Below are 23,009 nucleotides of genomic sequence, written 5' to 3'. Positions count from 1 at the left end.
GTGAGACAGAAAGGAATGATATGGAAACACATTTCTATAGATGGTTATTAAATGATTATGAGACACCAGTAGAAGTAGCAGATGCTGAGTATATAAAAAGAGTTATTAGAGGACAACATGAGAGCAGGGGATTTATTATATATACAGGAGCATTTTAAAAGGTAAGAAAGAAGAAGTATCACCTTTCTTGGTGGGGCTGGGTTAGGAGGCAAGAAATATATTTGAGGCTTTAATTTATGAGAATGTGAAAGAAAAGTAGGACATATGAGATATTATGCAGATAACTAACAGATATATAGAAAGTATAAGAAATCTGGTGGAGATGTTAGCCATCTTTAGAACATAGAACAGGTAGAAGAAATTTTAGAAAATATATTGATTTATTTGGATGAGTTAAATATCGGTTAGAAAAGAGACTGTCCCAGGTGATGTGGAATGGGTTATTTTTTCTATATTAATATGGAAGAAGATCAATTAATGTGTTGTTTTTTTTGGATTGCACATATTATTAAATGTGTGGTTCATGCAGTTATTACATTTTGTGGAAAATTATTATAAAAGTGATATTAAGAAATGGAAGCCATTATTAGTAGGTACACTGTGGAATGGATATACAGTATTCCAGGAAGGAAGGTAAAGGAATTTTTAATAGCAGATTAACAGATAGTGTTTTAAATATAAGAAACAAAGGAAAGTGGGGGTAATATTAGAGTGTGATACTACAAGGCCTATGATAGTTTTGTATCAAAGATGTGTGTGATAAATATTAAGAAGGTATAGTTTATATGTCAAAATATTATGGTCACTAAGGACTATATACATATATAGTAGCTTTATGCATATTTGACAGTAAATGGCTGGCAGAGTAACCATATTATTAAAAGGGAAAATTTTTAGGCAGAGGTACCTATTAAAGTGATTTATTATTTCATCAGTAATGAATGATGTGTTGAGGGAAATGGAAATAAATATTCTGGGTGGGGAATGGGAGATATTTTCAAGAGAGTAGGGGTTTCAAAATTCTTATTTTGTGCATGTGATTTGATATTCACAACTAGAAATAAAATATGTTTAGATGAGCTTTTTTTATGAAACTGATGTTAATTTGGGAAGTGTTGGATTTAACGTAAATTGAAAGAAATACAAGAGTTTTGGGGATGTTGTTAAAATAAGTGTGTATTTTTCTTCTTAACATGTAGGTATATTAGGCTTTAAATTTTGGGGCTAGAGAATGTGTTCAGAAACAATTGGATAACACTGTAGCTAGGATGAAAAAAGTAGTAAATGTAAAACTTTTAGATTATCATTTAGGAATAAGATCTGGCTGATAAATAGAACACATTTGAGGATAGTGGGTTATCTAGCACGAGAAGTTGAATTTTGAGCAAGGAAAGGAATATATTTGTTTTTTCTTTTTCGGGGGGTGTTCATAAAATCCAATGAGGCAAAGTATTCTCTAAATGGTAGTTTAAAGGGTGAGTTGATTTGGTTATCCTGGGTATTTCTTTGGACCCCCCACCTGCATATGTTTTTATTTTGCATAATATTAAGAATAGGAAAAGAAGGTATAAATTAGGCTAATGTATATTAAGTATAAATTTGGGGGGGAAATTATATGAAAGGCAAAAAAGGTTAGATTTATAGGGGATGATGAGATGAAAAAAAAATTCAGTTTAGATTACCTTTATGGAAAAAAAGCTCAAATGTATATAGTAAAAGACAAGAAAAATGGTACAGGTCTTTTATGAATTTTTTATGAGGATGGGTGTGATGGAAGAAGTGCATTGGGAAAGGAGGTTATGAAGAAAAGGATTATGTATAAGGAAATACAATAATGGACAGATTTTATGTGGTGGCTATCTTTATTGAAACTACCAGATAAAGATAATTTGCAATATCAGATGAGTACTGAAGTAATATGCATGTAGGTTAGAAAAGGATGATATGTATATACTGTACATTGTTGAGGTACAGTATAAAAGGTGTAAAAATATGAAGATATTAAAATAGTACAATGGTGATTATAAGATTTAGTAATTATGGAAAACATGGGATGAAAGAATAGAAAAAGTGGACAAGGTTTTTGTGGTTGGGCAGGTGTCAGGAGATCTTATATAACAAAAATGTTGTTTGACATTTTGAGAAAATTGAAATTATGGCTATGGCTGCAAGAATAGGATGATGAATATACTAATGTTCTTTTTCTCTGTTAATTTATTTTTATGATGTCAATAGTTTAGCTTTGCCAATCACTCTAACTTACTGCAGTAAGGCCATTTGCTGCAGAATTAGTGTATGGAACCTCTGTGTAAACATGAAACATAGTCAGCATTCATGTTAATTTCATCAAGAAAAGATTAGGCAAAAAAGGATAAATTGATCTTAAGTTTAACTTCATCTGCCTCAGTAAAGCCTGTGCCCTAGTTTATTTATACAGTATTTTGGTAAGTGCAAAAATAACCACATTATCATCTGAATGGAACACACCCTTCTTATTGGCTAGCTCAACAACCCAAACCACTGCTGCCATCCGAAGTGGCATACTGTCCAGGACAGTAACGTCTTTGTCTGCAGCCAGTACTGAGGCAAAGGGCATGCTAATCACTTCTCTTTGGTTAACACCTCATTCTTATCAACCCTGGTGTTCTATTTATTTATTTTCTTTTGTTAAACAGGTAAATGAATGTGTACTAAACTCTGGACAATTTTCAGGCATTATCCAGTCCAAATTGCTGCAACAAACTTACAGCAGTATGTATGCACACAAGAACTGATATAAATACACAATAGTGAACTCGATACATGCATTGTCATTTTGTAAGCATTTCATTTACCTTAAATAAGTATAAACTGTCAAATAAATTGGAACAATAAGAAAGTCAGTCACTGAGAAATATAGCAAAAGGATAAAGTTTGTCTTTCGCACTCACATTTCTTACCAAAAAGAAATGTTTCTGTGGTCTTTCTAAAACTAACTCCAAATGGTTAAGTCCTTCCTCACTTGACTTGTATCTCCACCTGTTGTGTTTCTGTGACTTTTCTTTCAGCAAGCTGAGCAGAAACTTGTAAACCTCCTACCTGGAGCTAGGGCCCTACTACTAAAGATCTGTACAGCAAGCTGTGACATAAATCCTGTACTCAGGAATTCCATTGCTCTTCAGCCACTCAGTCTAATTTCTTAATGTTTTCAACTTGTACTAGGAGCCTAAAAAAGGAAGAGGACACATCAGTCTCCAGTCCTATAATGTTAACTTCATAGTAAGGCATTTCAATTTGTTTCCAGTAAAGGGGAATTCTGTGGCATTGCACAGACTGCGGAAGATTTCAGTGCCAGCTCTGGTGACACTTCACCATTCTGTCTGAGAAAGAAGTCATCTAAATGATACATCTTTCAAGCTAGGATGCCTGACCACTAAAGCCAATGCAAGGCAGGGCTAGACTTTTCAAAGTTGGTACACTCCACCAAGGAACCCAGATACATTGCTTTATCAAACTAATGTTTGCCATTTAGCTGTTTGGCCAGGAAATGGTGTTTTTTTTCTGACATATTGGAAGCTAGCAGAATGTCTCTTCAACACCCAGTTTAGCTATCCATGAGTTACTCACCATCTCTATAATCTTGACATTGTATAATGATGCCTAGTGAACTTTTGTCACTTCCCTGTTAATGTTGGGTATGACAAATGGCGAATAAACTAGTATTTACCTGTTTTTCCTTAGAAACAGGCTTTAATTGGGAAATCTTGCAATGCCTTGATTAGGCCCACTATCCTACAGGCCCCCCCCATCAGGGAGCATTAGATGCACAACTTCATTATCTGATATCCACTTCAAATTACTTCATGTCTTCCTTTCACCTGACATTAATTTGTAAAGGGAACTACCTCTTGAAACCTTGCACTGACCATGGACTTACCTCCTTATTCAGAAAATCAGTCAACAACTCCTGTGGTATTCCCATGTGCAAGGTTTATTGGCCTTATGATCTGTGCATTCCCCAATGATGAGTCGGCTATCCCTCTACTGCTTTAAATAAAATCCCTTGTAGGTTTCTGGGTAAATTTCTGTAACTGACTAGTAAGTGCACTGCCTTGATGTCAGGAAAAAAGAAAAAAAAGGATCTGGAGGAAAATCAGCTACAAAAGATGAGGAAAAAACATAGACTGGGAGAAGTACTGCAGTTGTTCAGCAAGAAGCAGTGCAAGTTAGACATGACTTCCAGTAACCTAGAGGAGAGTATAAAGCAACCGCACACAGATGGGTTTTATATGTTTTCTATAAGAGTACCTTTATGTGGACAACCTGACTTGTTCTTTGTAAGAGTTGGAAGGTGAAGATAAGAAAGACTGTAAAAAGGGACATACAGTGGGAACACAAAAGATCAGGAGGGTATGATTGCAGGAGGTGGGAGAGGATGGGTACTATATTTTTGCATGGAGGCAGACCCCCTCCCCCCATTTTAAACATTTTTTTTTATGTAAAAGAGTAATTTGGGTAGAATGTATGCTAGAAGGTGTAGGAAAGAGGATTAGGGAGGGAGGGAAGTGAAAAGAAGTTCACTGCAGGTGCACACCTGGTCCACAGTACCACAAACATTTCTACTGCCTGAAGAGGAGGATCCCAATATTGAGGAGATGTAGGCCTGTCGTGATGGTGTGGTGGGCAGTATTGACTGGGGAAGCAAGTTTTGAACCCTTTGAAGTGCACACTGGACCACTGGCCAAAAATGTCTCTCCACTACCTGCTCCACCACATTCTCAACCAAGTTCAAAAGCTTACTAGCTGTGTGGCTTGCCAGGCTGCCTACAGAACTGATGCTGCTGCCCTGACCCTTTGAGGACATCACTGGATGGGCAGACGGTGAACATACTCTGACCTCAAAGCAATGTAGTTGGACTCCTCCTAGGGATTCTGAGCTTGTGCAAAAATGAACATTAATGGGAGAGACAGGAGAAAATGAAAGACAAAATAATGCATGCTTAAAATATGAAAAAGATCAAGGGGGGATGGAGAGGCAAGCAAGAAACTGAAACAATAAATTGACTCATAATGTAATACATCTGTGCAATCTTTATTAAGTATGATTTCTTATTTTTATTAAATCTTAATTCAGAAAAATAATCTGGGAAATAGTACTGAAAACCTGTAAACAATCAGTATAGCAATATCAAGTAGTGATGATTTTTACTTTTGCAGTTACTGATATTAAGGAATTAAGCAGGTGTAATATAACAAGTAATAACATATTTGAAATATCTTACTAATACTGTTTGTGCTGCAGTTGTGTACAAGAAGCACATTATGTCTTGTGGTATATTTGTGTATAAATTACTTCTGGAGTTATACATATGAAATAAAATGTAATAAAAATCATTTATTACACAACACATTTCTTTGGGGAATGGCAATTTTTATTTCAGCATACTCACAAGCATTTTGGTTAGTTTCCTTTGGAGCCTTTGTTCATGTGACTGCTTATATGAAATGTCCCCTTCGGCTACATACAGAAGAGAGAGTGGATGGTTACTTACATATCATAGATGCATGCTCAAATTTTTCTTACATTATTACATTTAATAATAATTAAAGCACAAAATTAATTTTTTTAATTCTGAATCTGTGTGCTTATTTTTGTATATATTTGTACTGCATCTGTCTGCCTTATATGCTTGCATTTAATAAGCAGCAAAGCAGCAAAGAACAGATTTTCATAAATTATTTGTATTGAATCCATCTATAATACTATGTATTTTTGTTTACTGCAAGTTGAACAATAAGGATATCCTGACTTTCTTCAAATTGTTACATTTGATGTTTGTAAACAGTTTGTCTCTTTTGGGGATGGGTACTTTCTTCACCCTTTACAATTATTTCCATTGAAATTATCGCTTTGCACTATGCCTTGCTTGCCTGCAATTTCAATTCAGATCATGTACAGTTGTAATCAACATTCTTTTAAATTCTGAAAGTAAGAAATTGAACAGACATTCCTCACTAACCAGTAAAACACAAATCCAACCAACACCATACCAGTAATGCGTCTTTATTGCGATCTGGTACCTTGGCCTTTCGCATTCAAAGGATCACCTTTGAAGGTGAAAGGCCGAGGTACCAGATCGCAATAAAGACGCATTACTGGTATGGTGTTGGTTGGATTTGTGTTTTACTGACAGTTGCTGTTTTTCGTAAGTGTTTGTGGATTCCTCACTAACCACTCTGATGGTTATTCAGTTGTTACTTTAAATACTACCTCCTCTGCCTAGGGTTTAATCACTAACATAGATCTGCCATCTTGTACATGCAGTTAATATCTTGGAAGAAATTAGTATCTTATACAATTATCATATTAATAACTAGTTTGTGGTTTATGCAAACAAAAGCATTTTTAAAACTCTCTACCTGTAGTACAAACAATTAATAAGCTAATATGTACACTATATGAAATTATTTGTTAATACAAATATTTCATTATCTTTTAGTGTATAAAAACTATATATATATATATATATATATATATATATATATATATATGTGTGTGTGTGTGTGTGTGTGTGTGTGTGTGTGTGTGTGTGTGTGTGTGTGTGTGTGTGTGTGTGTGTGTGTGTGTGTGTGTGTGTGTGTGCACGCATGGGTCCTCTTCAGAATTTCAAATCTCAAATCTTAAAACTTCGAAACCCATATGATCGAAGACCATATGTTCGAAGTTTTAAAACTTCGAAATTCTGAATGGGGATTAACATACAACACAGACCGGAAGATTTCCCTTGTCCTCGCTGTAGTGCGAGCTCGGAGTTGGTATATTTAAGTTGTAGGGGGTGTGGGGGGGTGCAGAGGGGCTTGTCACCCTGCTATACACAGTTTATTTTTTGTTGTTTATGTTTTGCAGGTCTACTGCACATTTTTGAACATTCAAATGTTCGAGCATATGGTCTCGGCCATATGGAATTCGAACATTTGAACATTCGATCATGTGAAGTAGACCCGTATATATATATATATATATATATATATATATATATATATATATATATATATGTATATATATATATATATATATATATAGATCTATAAATATATATTTGTATTTACACACAAAAGGATGCACGTAAACATGCCATACATATATACAGATGCATTTCTGATTACAGATATGCTTATGCTTTCTCATCCTTTTGGATGATATATAGATGTGTATTTGCACCTGCGCATGCATTTAGCTACATTTACACAATATTTATCTAGCATGTTTTTAAAACCTGTTTTGGTAAGATTTAAAAATAACATGTTAAAATACCTACTGTAGAATTATGGCTTTTTCACCGTCACCTGATCTACCAACTCATCCAGCATGTCAGGCATGTGCTTCTGCAGGTCTTCATGCCTGTGCTGACCCCCAGGCTAGCAAAACTCACCCAACTCTTACCAGATGTTAACTTTGTTCTACTCTGTGCCACGTATTATTGTTTTGATCTTTTCCAGGCATAACTCCTGCTATCAGTAGACCTTGATTTTGGTCAACTTATAGGACCAGCTTGGAACTTGGCCTTGTGCTTTCACACCTGCTGCCATCTTTTGAAGTGCAAGTACCAAAGTGACGAGTGGAAGTACAGGGCTGTAGTTCACAAAGTTGTGGCCACACTTTCTGAGGTGTGACATTACTATAACCAAACCCAACTTCCATGTAGGGTCATTAAATAGGACATTGCTGTTATTGATAAGTTTGGTGTTGTCAAACTGATTTGCCACATAGATATATTTTTTAAGAAATAGTTTTACATTATTTTTGTGCTACTGAAAATGAAAGTCACCTTTTAAATCATTGACATTTTCTTTGCTTATATGTGTTTTTGCTTCCTTGCAGTAAATTTGTAATCTTTATTTTTACGATGAACATTACTTATTTCTGCAATGGCTGTCTATGTATTGCATCAGTAAATAATGCTTTTTTTCCCCTTTTCACTTCACTGTATAAATAAATCTTCTTGTTGAAGTGAACAGAAACCACAGACTGTTTTGAGGTGATAAGGTACACCATAGTATGCAGGATGGGCATGGATTCGGTTTCCCAATTATGCAACCTAAGTGTTGTTAACTCCATTTTTCCTATTCTATGCATAGTGAAGTGTGAAGTATTACATTTACATCAGTTTATTGTGCTGTCAGGATGCATGCGGTTTTACTGTGGTATTTGTGACTATCACTCATGTATGAAAAACCATGGCAGTATAAATCACCATCTTAACCTCTTAACCATTTTTTATGTAACATAGGCAATTTATTTTTCAAGGGCAGCAGGCACTGAATTTGTACATGAGAATTTGTACATGAAGCACTGAAATGCAAAGTTTTTTGCCAGCACCTTTTCATTACTTATAAATCTCTTTAATGCGGAATTATTCAGATTTCTTTATCTTCTGCAGATATTGTGCATATTGCTGGATATTGCTGGATTATGACAGCAGTTTGAGTGACCTTTTATGGTTGAAGTGTTCTGAAATGGATAGCCTTGCCATTATTGGTTCATATGTTATGAAAAACATTAAAAACTACAAATTTAAAACACACTGAAACAGTGATGCTATATTAAACAAATAATATAATTTAATACAATTAGGAAGATGAATCAAAGAACACATGCAATTTTGCATGGTCCTAAAATGTGTTAAGGGGCCCTATAGTTTCAAAACCACTCAAAGATAAAATTAATCTGCCACTGGCTAGATGCATTTTGTATGAATGTGGGTTTCAATGCAGTTTCAATGAATGTGAGTTTCAAGGGCAGAGAAGTTTACTCTTGCTCATGCTAACTCTGTTTTCATCGTGATACTGTATATTTTTGTTTAGCAAATGGCTATCAGTATTTGTGCTAAAAAATTGAAATAAAAGTTTTAAATTACATTCAATTATTTGTAATCATTGTAGAAGTTAAGAAGAAAATAGTATAAACACTGACAGGTTTGAAGAATGTTCTGTGATAACTGGGAAGAGGAGAGGCAAGAAATGGGACATTGGAATGGCGGCTGAGAAGGAACACTGTGAGGGCACTGAGGGGCAGGGATGCTGGTGGGGGGGACCCTGATCCATTACCCTGCTTAGAATTCCATTTGACCATGATCTGGCAATGCCTCATTTGCCTAGGTTTATTCCAGGCCATCACATGTGGGTATATATGTCCTCTATAAATTATTCCATGGCTACACTTATATGCTGTCAGGGCCTATTGTCTTAATGCCTTCGCATAATGACTGTGAATACCACCCTGTACTTAATGGTACTATAGCAGCTTTAAATAGTAGGTGGATAGATGAAGTACACAGCTGTACACTTATCTCCATTACAGGTATGTGTATAACTAGAGCATGATTACACCACAGTATGCTGCCCTGTATTGCTGCAAGAAATAGACATATGCTAATGTGTGTGTGTGTGTGTGTGTGTGTGTGTGTGTGTGTGTGTGTGTGTGTGTGTGTGTGTGTGTGTGTCTGTGTGTGTGTGTGTGTGTGTGTGTGTATATCTGTGTGTGTGTGTGTGTGTGTGTGTGTGTGTGTCTGTGTGTGTGTGTCTGTGTGTGTATGTGTGTGTGTCTGTTTGTGTGTTTGCCTGTGTGTGTGTGTATCTGTGTGTGTATGTGTGTGTGTCTGTGTTTGTGTGTTTGCCTGTGTGTGTGTGTGTGTGTGTGTGTGTGTGTGTGTGTGTGTGTGTGTGTCTGTGTGTGTGTTTGTTTGCCTGCATTATGCAAACCAAATCCCAATGCTCTGCAAAGAAACAATGGTACGTACACCCTGTTCTATTTACCACCTTTCCTATTGCACAAAGAGTTTGCAAAGACACAGCAGACTTTTTCTATTTTTTCTAATCTTAAATACTCAACCACTATCATCTACACGTTCTCCCAAAACATACTTGTATGTAATAGTTTACAGGGTAGAATGCACCGTATGCTATAAAGTGCATCCTTTTAGAAAGAGATGCTGTCTACATCTAAGCAAAAATGCTTACTGCATTTTAGTTGCATACAAAGTACTGAGTATGCACAGAAAGATGTGCATGTTACAGAGGTGTGAGGAGGACTTATCTTATCATTTGCATGAATGTGTTCAAGTATCAGGTACCTCCCTATACTAGAAGGGATTTGCCAAGATTTAAAAGAGTCAGAAAAGCATGTTGAATCATACGTAGGGTGGCATATGTGTTTCATGACTTTTGACTTTACCACTCCTCCTAACTTGTCCCTACTCTGAGTATAAGCTGTTTTATATGCCTAGCATTAGATCCTCAGATGTATGTATGTATGTATGTGTACATATATTCTGCCCCATACAGAAATTAACTTTATGGTTTATTTTTCAGTGTTTCCACAGTTGCCTCCTTCCTGTGATAGTACATTACTACAGTTTAAAATATAGACTAGTAGAACTCCGATTACATCACCATCTCAGTGTTCCTTCCCAAACAACCTAATGTGAATGAAACTAGAATGTGATACATTTTGGAAACTGCAAGAGAAAAAAATGAAAAAAAAAGATAATAAAATTAATTTCTCTGATAATAGCTGATCAAATTTGCTTTTAGACCGCTCAGTTTCAAGCTTTCAAGCCACATTAAGCAGCACAGCTGCATGACTTTGGGGACATATGGAGTGTGCTGTAAGTGGAATAAAACCTGTTGGTATATCCATTTTTTCTGAATTTTATCTATAATCTGCTTACATTTTAATAAGTTTTTTCTTTTATTGTGCAAAAACAGTTCAATATTTAACTGTTTTGATATGGCTAGATACTCTTCATGATGTTACATATAATAAGTTAAACAAAAATAAATTAGAATTTTGCTTCACAATGTTTTCTCTTTTTTTTTCAGGAAAGAAGGCTATATCCCTAGCAACTATGTCACAGAGAAAAAGCTGGACAATCTACAAGCATATGAGTATGTAAAACATTTTTTAAAGAAAATTTACAACTTGTTTCTATAACATTCTAAGATTTTATGGGTATAAAATGCATAGCCCTTCAGACTTAAGAATCTGAATTTTGTGAATGTACCGACATACCATCGTATGTTCATTTCTTGACAATTATAAGGAATAAAAAAATGAACTAAAGATTCTACATTAGTATAATACAAATGAGCACTAACAATTTTGTGCTAATATGATACTGCCATCATTTATTCTAGGATTTATTTCAGGTGTTACAGGGCTTTCAGCTGCTAAAAACTATAGCTAAAGATAAAGGAGTGCTGATTGACAGTATTTAATTATTTTACCCTGTCTGGCTCTTACTACTATGAAAGATCTGAAGATGATCTCTCATACCTAGAGGACTCATCTGAGTTCAGCATATGCATACACACACACACACACACACACACACACACACACACACACACACACACACACACACATACACACACAAACACACATAATATATATATATATATATATATATATATATATATATATATATATAGAAAAATATAATATATATATAAATAATATATATATATATATATATATATATATATATATATATATATATATATATATATATATATATATATATATATATATATATATATATATATATATACATATATTCTATATAAATATATATATATATAGAGCTTTTGTTCTATATATATATATATATATATATATATGTATATATATATATATATATATATATATATATATATATATATATATATATAATTACACAGAGATACTGCATTCTTGGAGTTAGTATACATCATTTGCAGGGAGTGTGGGGGTGCCTGCTGCCAAAAAAAAAAAAACATGGATTTTGGTTTTCATACTCTGAGCTAACGTCTTGCAGCATGCACAATTTGTTGTTGACATTTCTGTTTTAATAATATTTGTGATGTTTAAATTGTTGACATTGTGTGTGTCAATGAATGGAGGGCTTACATACATGTGTACACATGATAGAACACTATTTCATATTCATTTAACAGCTCTGCACTTTGTGCAGCATCTCAAAACAAGGGTAAGCCACAGAATATGCTAATGAAGGCATAATTAGCTGAATTACATGCTAATCAGAAGGTTGTGTGCATTAAGCCAGCACGCCAAACGCAAAAAAAATCATTTCATTAGTGCGGGGACCGGAGTTCCGCTGTGGCGACCCCTAACTGGGAAAAGCCGAAAGACACAACATGCTAATCAAGCAAACCTTAACCTGTATGTGCAACAAATTCAAGGTGCTGCAGCTCTCAACCAGAACAGTCAGGACAAACAACAGAATCCAGGTCAGGGACAATCAAATGATGGTCTTTAAAACAAGGGCACTTTTAAAATATCAGACATAGTGAATTAAAGGTAATGTGAATGCAATTTAATATGAAGAAAAAGTAGTTAAGTACTAATGTCATTATTTAAGTGTAATTCACCACCTTCCTTTCCCCTAATCACTTTTTTCACCATTAGGGAGGCAAAGCTAAAGAGAAAAATATGAATCAAATCAAGGTTGAGAGAGTAGAAGCTGCTGCCCAGCCACCTCAGCCATATATAGGATTAGACCCTGTTTGACTTATCATGAACTGCATGATACAGAAATTGTAGAGCACTATAGGGTTGGCAGGGATACCCTAGAGAAAATAGGCAACCTCTGCCACCCTTACCTGAGACCTTAGGGAAATCACAGTCAACCCATTCTACTGGAAATGAAGGTATATGTAGCATTACATATAGTAGCTACAGGTACTTTCTAGAGATCCACAGAGGATATATTAGGGGGTGTCACCGGCCTCAGTTTCTAGAAGCTTACATCAGTTTCTAAATGCAATGCTACAATATGCAAGGGATCATACCTGTTTCTGACACACAGAGGAGAGATTGAGAACTATGCAAGTTTTTTCTTCGCAATCATAGCCGGCCTTAGGCATAGGCCAACTAGGCAGCCGCCTAGGGTGCCGCTGTAGCAGGAGTGCTTTTCCAGTATTTATTTGGACCGGCCTTAGACATAGGCCAACTAGGCGGCCGCCTAGGGCACTGCTGTAGCAGGGGCACTTTTCCAGTATTTATTTGGTATAGGTAGACCAGGATGGGGGCACCAGATGGTTTTGTAGGGGGCGCCGTGGAGCCCTTTTGCCTAGGGCACCAGTTGACCTAAGGCCACTCCTGTTCGCAATAGCACACTTTTATGAAGTTTTGGGAGCCACAGATTGCACACACATAGAAATAAAAAGCCTCATCAGGAAAACGGGGAAGGAGATGCATTAACAGGGAAGGAAAACACTTTATAGACTGTCAGGTCATCTGTAATGCCCAAAGGATTATTTACAATGTATGTGCAGGTAGCCTATGCAGTTTTCAAGACACTCATATATGGTACACCTGTGAGCTGAAAAAAGGTTTGCTAGGAGTTACTTCACAAGGGCATCTGGTGAGGGATGCAGTTTATTCACTGGAACCTTGGGTCAAGACACCCATGAGAAACCCACAAAACCTCACTGAGCAAGGATAAACTGATACCATGTTCAAAGTGGAATATCATAGACCTTTTATTTGGCCTGCTCAAAAGTGTCCAGTGCCTGGACACATCAAGAGGTGCCCTGTAGTATGACTCAGTCATCTCTGCCCAAATACTTACAGTCTGTGCCATGGTGCACAATATTCAGGTAACAGCTTCAACAAGGACAACAACTGGCAGGACCACAGGCAGGGCCAGTGGCAGCAGCAGATATAGATGTGGGGTCTGAGGGAGAACCACCAGTTGCAGATGGTGCTGGCAGGCATGAGCACACAAAATATGTGTTGTGTATGTGTGGTGTGTGATAGATGTGTGTGTGTTTGTGTGTGTATGTGTGTGTGTGTGTGTGTGTGTGTGTGTGTGTGTGTGTGTGTGTGTGTGTGTGTGTGTGTGTGTGTGTGTGTGTGCACTAAGTGAAGATCCTAAATGCATAAAAAGATGAAATGATACTGTGATGCTTGCAAAATTCTACAACCTTCGCTTAACCATGTAATGGTTATAAGTTGCTAGCATCAGACAGAGACAACCTCCAAGAACATCTTGCAGCTGCATTATTAAAAAACTAAGTGTGTAACCTGTATAAAAAAAAAAAGATTTATATAGCTGATTACTCTCCTATGCAAATATTTTATGTCTCTAACACAAAACATTTTTCAGGTGTACATTAAGGTCAGTCTTAACTTATGGCTGATTTATACAATATACAGATATGATTTTGACCAGTACTGTACATCACACATTTTAATTGACTGATGTACATAAACCAGCACTGACCAGGTCAATGTTAGCATAATTTGCACAAGCAGTGCAATAAGCAATAATTAACTACCTTGTATTAATGCAGTACCAAAAATGCTAACAAAATGCATTGAGGGTCAACAATTATATAACCAATCATTCACAAATGAGTTGGAGCAATAAATAAAAGCATGGATTCTGCAATACAATTACATTAAAGAAAGCTTCTGAGTAAGCAAGCATTAGCTATTCACTATGGGAACTAGATTTATAGGCACCCCTAATACACAAAGAAATGTGCAGCACAGTCATTATTACTTGCACAGGGTGGGGGTGGATACAGGAGGGCAAGCCTGACACCAAAAAAGTGAGTGTGTGTGTGTGTGTGTGTGTGTGTGTGTGTGTGTGTGTGTGTGTGTGTGTGTGTGTGTGAGTACCAAACAGTTTATTCAGTAAGTAAACAGTTACCAGGGCCAATAACAAGAGAGTTATATCAGTTGACAGTAGTGTTTATATGACTTTTATGTGTGTGTGAGAGGTGATATGGGCAAGTAGTTTTTCAGTATGTGTGTGTGTGTGTGTGTGTGTGTGTGTGTGTGTGTGTGTGTGTGTGTGTGTGTGTGTGTGTGTGTGTGTGTGTGTATGTGTGTGTGTGTGTGAGTACCAAACAGTTTATTCAGTAAGTAAACAGTTACCAGGACCAATAACAAGAGAGTTATATCAGTTGACAGTAGTTTTTATATGACTTTTAAGTGTGTGTGAGAGGTGATATGGTGTGTGTGAGTTGTGTGTGTGTGTGTGTGTGTGTGTGTGTGTGTGTGTGTGTGTGTGTGTGTGTGTGTGTGTCTGCAAGAACACAATCAAGCACTGCAGTAGGACTACATTCAGGCATTTTAGACTTGTGAGAGCCATGCATGGTACAGTAGTCAGTTTAGCTTTGCATCCCCTACCCACAAGAACTACCACTGCCAGGAGTTGCACTGCTATTTCTGTAGCTCTGACTAGAAGCTGGTGTTACCTGAATGTGAGTTACATCTGCTGTGTGAACTCTCATTATGACTATGTCCATGACCATGACCACTTGATCTACCACAGCTGGGTGTGGACACGTCAATCATTGATGGAGCAGGATCAGGCACACCACATCGGCTATCACCTGATGATGTAGCAGCTTTTGGCCACATGGATGATGACCCTACCTTAACCAATGTGTCATTCATCCTGTCCAAAGAGTCACCCACAAAGTTCAGACAGTAACATGTCAGAATGTACATTTAATATTCACACTATGTGATCAGAAGCCCTGATGGAATGTGCCTGTGCCTCTGTGATTGCCTATACACATATGTCGTGTGGCACATAGTGACGCACCAACATTAGAAGTAAGATGGACAACAGGCCTCCTCCAAGCATCACTGCCTCCCTTCCCCCATAGCATTTTACCCTTACATTGGCTACAGGAAGACTCACCCACCTCTGCAGCTGCTATACCTACTCAACCCTGATCAACTGTGACACCCTCAACCTGTCTTATGTCTATGGTCTCAGTGGCATGGGTATGCATAGGCATACCTATTGTATCTGAAATATGGGCAGGTGATGGTGAAGCCACAACCTCACTGTCAGACTGATCCTGTGCACCGGAAACTGTGTCTCTTCATTGTCACCATCATCATCAGAGGCTACTGATACTCTGACATCAGGTGGTTGATTTTCCACAATGCCAATAGTAGGATCACCTATGATAACAAGTAGCCAACAAAACAAAAAGAGAAATATAATTAAAAACTGATCAATCTTATGCTATATAAAATATATTTTAAACAAAAATTGATTAACACAATGCAAAAATTACTTTAATGTATAAATAAATCTACTTTATGTACAATAATAACAATAAAAAGGTATGCTTACCTTGTGAAGGTTTTCGTGCAAAATCAGAACCAGAATTGTCTACAGATGAGAAAGGGAGACGAAACGTGGATGATAGACATCACAATGTAAATGATACAAGAAATAGAATACATTCCCCTTTACATCTGTAGAATAACATAACTCTCATACAAAAATCAACTGCCCAGTTTTATGGACTCAAATAACAAGTATACAATATTTATTCAAACCAAAGTGCATTATTAAGTGCTTTTTTTCTATCTATCTTGCATATAAGACTTATTCAGAACAAACATTAAACTCTCTGGCAATATTTTCACATTTCCATCAGTCATGCATTATTACCAGCCAATAAACAGACCCCATTTAATTCAAATTTAAATAAGCAAATCACATGGGTTTTAATAGAGTATACATCATTCAATACAATACATAGATATAATATAAATAAATGTATTCATCATCCTTAAATTTGATACTCTTAATTCTTTTTAAATCTTAACATTTATAAAATATCATAGCCTCACTGCTCTCAGCTTTAACACACTCATAATTCAGATGATATCATTCACACCTGGGGGAAATGGCTCCCAAATTAAGCTGCCAATGTAGCTCCTTATATTCTATGTTGGTTTCCCAGGATCTGAACATACTGGACTCACATTATTTAGAGTGTTTAAATAAAGCATTAGTCTCTATTTGGTGTGCAATGTCATATATGTGTTCATATACTCTTTTCTTAAAAAGCCACTCAGTTTTGCCTTAAAAAGTTGGGCATTTTTTTCAGGAAGCTATAGAAATAATTCTCTTTGAATTATAGTTAAAACTATGTACTACCCATAACCTTCAAATTCCTAGGTACTAATTATATGTTTTCTATATTAGCCAAAAAACTCAATTGATAATGTCCACCACATTTATATGTTCCCAACGTCACTTTATTAGTGCATTTGTCGCTGTTCCCTTTCTAAAATGTTATTAATGTTACTTTCTTTTGTAAATAAAACCTGGCTTCACTGGGAATACATTAGAAATTTCTAGATAGTGTTGAAACACATCCCAGTAGTTATTAGCAATTTATTTATTTATTTATTGACATTTGATTACCAGGAAAGGCCGACTGGGTAGAAGCCCATTTTCAGCAGAGGCCTAGGGAGAAAAGCTCCAAATTATTACAAAACATTTTAAGAATAATAATCATACAATCTTAAATTATGAAACAAAAACTTCTGCAGTTCAAATAATTATAACAAATGAGACATAATATAAAAACAGTGGTTAAGAATTGATACAAGGTATATGGCCATCATTTCATATTTAGAGAAATTTTAGACAGTTTTTAGAGATATTAAAGGTAAGTTAGTCTAATATAAACAGGAAATGCAACATGAAGTGAGGGGAAAAAGACTTCAGTATATTTAGAGAGAGAGAAAGTCAGGAAAGAGAATTTAATAGCAGTAAGAAAGTAAGTGAAAAAGAGAGAATAAGAAGGTATAAGGAATGAAAAGGTACTTGTTCACATTTAGGGATGTGGTTTATCCTAGTTTTGAACAAGGACAGAGACAGAGTTTAGCTATGAAGTCTTTTAGAGTGGTTTTGAAATATGGGATGGAGGGTACAGACCTGACAGATATAGGTAAGGGGTTCTAGGATTTAGTAACCTTGCACAAGTACAGACAGTAGCCAGCAGGTTTGCTAGGTCTGTAGACAGGCAGGTTTTTTTATTTTTGTGAAGCCTGGAGGTTAGTAAAGTGTAGTTTTCGTTGCATCAGTGAGAAAGTTTTTGGCTGTATAAAGCATCCCTAGTCTTTGATGAGTTTTTCTTGTACAATTTGTATATGCGGGTCAAAGGTAAGATTCTCATCCACTATCACCACTAGTAGTTTGTTATGAGAAGTGACTTCAATGGTTGTATTATCAAGAGAGAGGACTTTATATTTTGTTTTTTTTTTTTTATGAGTGAGTGATTTGGTTACAAAGTAGTAGTTTGGTCTTTTTTAAGTTGACTATGAGTTGTGAATTATGAAGCCATGTTTCAGTGGCTGTTAAATCTTCCTGAGTAACTTTTTGAAGCTGTACCATGTTTTCAGATGTGCTAATAACAGTGGAATCATCTGAGTATTGTATTAGGGTGACCTGTTGTATGGAAGAATAGAGGGTGCTGGTGAAAATGTTAAAGAGGAGAGGACCAAGGATAGTGCCTTGTGACACATCGGTGGTGACTGGGAGGTAAGGACAGAATGTGGAGTGCCATTTTACTGACTGACACCTATTGGACAAGTAGCTTTTGAACCAGATAATGGTGGGCTGAAAAAGACCTAGTGAGGACATTTGAAGTAGAAGTTTGCTGTGGCAAACTGTGTCAAAGGCTTTAGACAAGTCTAGAAATAAGGAAGAGACTAGTTTGCCATTGTCTCTAGCTTTGACAGTGTCTGTATAGGTTAGAAGTGTAATGCTAGTACTATGGGAAGGATGGAAGACATGTTGTGTAGGGGATCGGAATTCTTCTTGCAGGAGATAGTCTAGCAATTGTTTTAGAATGCATTTTTCAAGTATTTTAGCGAGGGGAGATTAGATTGCTATAGATCTAAAGCTAAAGTTATTAACGTCTGTTGCATTTCCTCCTTTGTGCAGAGGGATAATGTGTGACTTTTTCCAGAGACAGGGAATGTCAGATTCCTGGATTGACCTATTTATAAGGATTGAGACAGGATAGACAATGCTGAAGAAGAACATGGATTAAGTTTGTTTAAGATTAGTTTTATATAGGATGTGGGCACAGGTTTGAAGGTGAAAGTGGATGTGGTGATTTGTGGCTGTTGGTCAGGGTTGGAATTAGGAATACTTGGTTAGAGATGCTACACTATCTATAAAATAAGAGTTGAACTGTATTACAGTTTCAAGTGGTAGTTATATGGAGAGGGTTTTGGGTTGAAGTTTTGGCCAGAATGCAAGATTTCTTCAATGGATGTCCAAAATTATTTAGGGCTGTGTTTAGTATTATTCTGAATGTTATTATAGTAAAGTTTTTTGATTCATTTATTTGCTTATTAGTCAATTTATAAGTAAGAACAATCAGTATATAGCCAGAACAAAGCAGTTAACAAAGAGGTGCAAGTAAAACAGGTTGTCTTTCATCTCCTGAGGCTAAATAACTGCAATTGCAGTATCGTCTACTGGTAAAGCAAAAGGGGACACTGGCCAACTTAGTAACAGGTCCTTAGAGTGCAAAGACTATTTCACAGAGAATTTCATTCACAAAGCAGGCATGTTTAACTGATTAAAGTTAACACAAAGCAAGATTCTTCATGATAAATATGCTTACATTCAACAACAGACTTCTCAGTAAGCTTGCAGGTGTAGGGCCTTGTGCAGAGCTCCCGCAATATCAAGGTCAGATGTAATGACTGCAGGCTATTAAATAATGACAAAAGTCTAGTAAGCTTGTAGGGATAAGGCCTTGTGGCAGAGCTCCTGCAATATTGAGGTCAGATGTAGTGAATGCAAGCTCTGCTCTATGAAGGAAGATAGTGACTGCAATAATTAATATTATGGCTTTAACATTTGTTTATAACCAAAATAATTGCATGTGGATAGTCACAAGAAGTATTTCAATGAGGAAGTATATAGTCACTACCATTTCCTAAATGGATTTATATTTTTTCCCCATCCAGCTATTATTTCATTTTTTTTGCTTCAGTTACTCAATCTCTCAAGCACTTCCTTTTGAAAAGCATATTAGTCACAAGGTCAATCTCTGCCAGTAATTCTTGGTATTCAGTAGTCAGTCTGGCTAACTAACCATTTTACCTTTATGTATGCTTTTCTTTTGATGGTATATACTAGTAAAATATAAATATGAGTTAGAAAATGTTTCTTTCCTATATATAGTTGATTCAAAGCATCTATTATTTTCTGTTTTGGTTAATCTAATATCTAAGTAATTAATAAATATTGAGATACATTATAAGTAAATTTAAGGAATGAAACCGAGTTCTGTATATAATTAATACATTCATGAAATACTTCCTTGGTAGTATTCCATGCAACATCTATCTATCTGTCTATATATATATATATATATATACATATATATATATATATATATATATATATATACCTCTCTCTCTGTATGTGTGTGTGTGTGTATATATATATATATATATATATATATATATATTTATATGTGTGTGTGTGTATCATCCTGAAACATTCTTTACATACTCCAGGGTGCAGAATATGGGCAGTTAAATATACCTAGTTACTAATATATAGATACCGTATAATACATTTTCTCTCCCAAGTCCATAATACCATATTTGCATATATAGTCTCAGCTGCAAAGAATAAATGCCCATGAATTCTCGAAGCAGATTGGTTTCATAGTTATTAATAAAATTGTATTAGTATTGTATTAATGCCTAATCAAACCAATCAAGACCGATCTTTTTGTGGGACAGAAGAAAATAAATCTATGACAGCTGTACTTACAAATATTAAATCATCGCAGTAGAGGTCTAAAGTAACCATCCTTAGGATGTCCTAAGAATCTCTTATTAAGTAGTTGTTTTATTCCAAAAAGCTTAAGCTTGTTATCAATAAAAGTGGCAAGAGAGTAAGTTTTAAAGCCTCATGCTGCCACAGTCAGTCTAGGGGGGTGGGGTTCAGTGCACTTGTGGACCTTTTGTATACTAAATGTAACTGTAATATAAGGATGTTCAACATGTAAGAAATAGAAAGTATGTTTAGCTATAACTCTTTGCATAAAGTGATCCCTCAGAGCAAAATCTTAGTGCATGCTATATTATTCTCACATCTAGATACAACTTCATATATATCTGTATCATTTAATAAAAGTGCTTTATAGTCCACAGTGTCTGGGTCTGTAGATTTGTTTTTAAATACTGTCAAGGTTTGACTCCAGACGTATGTCCAGGTGTTAGTGAAGGGTTTGTAAGATTCCTTTGTGTGTAAGTGTTAGCTACACTTTTTATTAACACCTCATTACTCAGCTGCTGTAGTATTCTGATTCTTCCCTGCTGGGAACATTGTTTTGTACAGGTCATGGCAGAATAATTATGACAAATCTAAGAGTAATACAAGAAGAAGATGTGCAGAATCGGACCATAAGAAAATCTTTTCTCACCTCTGTAGCTCTGTTTTCCAATCTCTCTTCCCTTTTACTGTCCTCCGCTTGGCATTGCACACCTATGGTGAGTGATGGCAAATGTTGTTCCATATTATATGCCAAAAGCTGAGGATTTTAATTTCAGCAACAGTAGCATGGTTCACATTATGCAAATGTGCTTAGACATGCTGAGCTATACAAATAAATACTGATAGTACTATTGTGAGATAGCTAGTGCCACATATGTATTAAGCTGATATTCTGTCAAATACACTTTATGGGATGTTACACCTGTCCTTACTGTGATGAAGACTGGTATCTACATTTCCCTTGCTCCACACTGTTCTCAGTGTTTCTTCATATGTGTTAGCTAAACTTAAGAATTTATGAGTTTCTATATGTTGAGCTGAGATAATACTCCTCTCTGTACACTTTTATTTTATTCTGTCAAAGGTTTGAATACAGACATATGTCATACATTTAGTTCATGTTTTCATATATTAATAGTATGTGTGTAAGGGGTCTATGTCAGCTGATCAAAGGATGAACTTGTCAAAACCCATATGGCTGAGACCATATGGTCAACAGTTTGGATCGTCGAGCCATTCTGATTGAGACTGAGGTGCAGTAAGGATTGTGAAATTTGTATTTTTCACCAGTATAGTGTAATCTTGGAATTGGTATAAATAATTACCAGGGGGTAGAGATGTGCAGCCCCCCCATGTGGGGGGATGCAGGTGGGCTTGCCCCCCTGCAAAACATTATTTGTGTTGATGTGGGTGCTGTGTGGATTTATGTCAGTTTTTTGATTAACTGCATTGTCGACCATATGGGTTTTGGCGATGTGTTGTTTCGATAAACTGACATAGATCCATGTGTAAGTGTGTGCTTCCTGTCTTCTTCCATACTGGAAACACTTTATTATACACAACAATACATCGGACTTGTACAGAGTTTCAAAGGATGTCCACATTTTTGCATCTGAATGTTTGTTGTTGCCATCCATACCTTTAAGACTTTCTTGAAAATCATTGATGATTGGATGTATTAAGAAAAGCTGTACATTTGATTTTGTAAATTTACATAGGTCAGAAAATGCAGGTTAACACACCACAAAGATATGTATAAATGAACCATAAACCATGCTCTTTCTATGTCTGTATCTGTATCCCTGTCCCCAAATCTCTCCCTCTTTCTACCTCTTCTGTATCATCAAATAAACCTCTTTGCTTCAGTACTGTTTCCATAAACCACGCTTCCAACAACAATAACATGCCTGCCCTCTCATTTGTTTCATAATCATTTTCTACATGCTCATAGCTTCCCAGAAATAACTGCAGCACTTGATGTACTTTCAATGCTTTTTAGTCTTTAAAACCATACCACAGTAGTCATGTGGACTATATTACTGATATATACACTATTTGATAAGATTGAGGAGGTTGCATTTATATATCAATGTTCAGAGATAAAATATTTGTGACATATACCTGTCTTTTAAAGATGAATTGACTGTACAGCTCAATCATGTAATATAAACTTATACAATTACACAACAATTTTCACATGCCACAAATACCTGTATCATACATTTAAGGAGTGGAAGATTGCAACTGTCATGACAAATGTATAAATCATGACACATGAAACATGACTAACCCATATCTGTTCTGAAATTCCATCAGATTCAGACATGGTTGCATGTCTGTACTGCTTATTTCCATGAAGGTTTGCTTGGGGAACCATAGACTATGGTAAAT

The 23,009-nt window shown here is 35.9% G+C and overlaps 1 protein-coding gene across 1 annotated transcript in view; it reads left to right on the top strand.

Moving 5' to 3' along the window:
• TXK (TXK tyrosine kinase) overlaps positions 1–23,009 on the top strand; it is a 693,943-nt gene that overhangs the window by 295,290 nt on the left and 375,644 nt on the right. The window contains exon 5 of the mRNA XM_044061415.1: positions 10,861–10,926. Coding sequence (XP_043917350.1) covers positions 10,861–10,926 — 66 coding nt within the window. The remainder of the gene's footprint in view (positions 1–10,860; positions 10,927–23,009) is intronic.

Source organism: Protopterus annectens, chromosome 2.part0, assembly GCF_019279795.1.
Source record: "Protopterus annectens isolate FY-2018-M chromosome 2.part0, PAN1.0, whole genome shotgun sequence".
In the NCBI taxonomy this organism is placed as follows: domain Eukaryota; kingdom Metazoa; phylum Chordata; order Ceratodontiformes; family Protopteridae; genus Protopterus; species Protopterus annectens.
The sequence above is the reverse complement of the archived record's forward strand: the minus strand, read 5'-3'. Positions and strand labels throughout refer to the sequence as shown.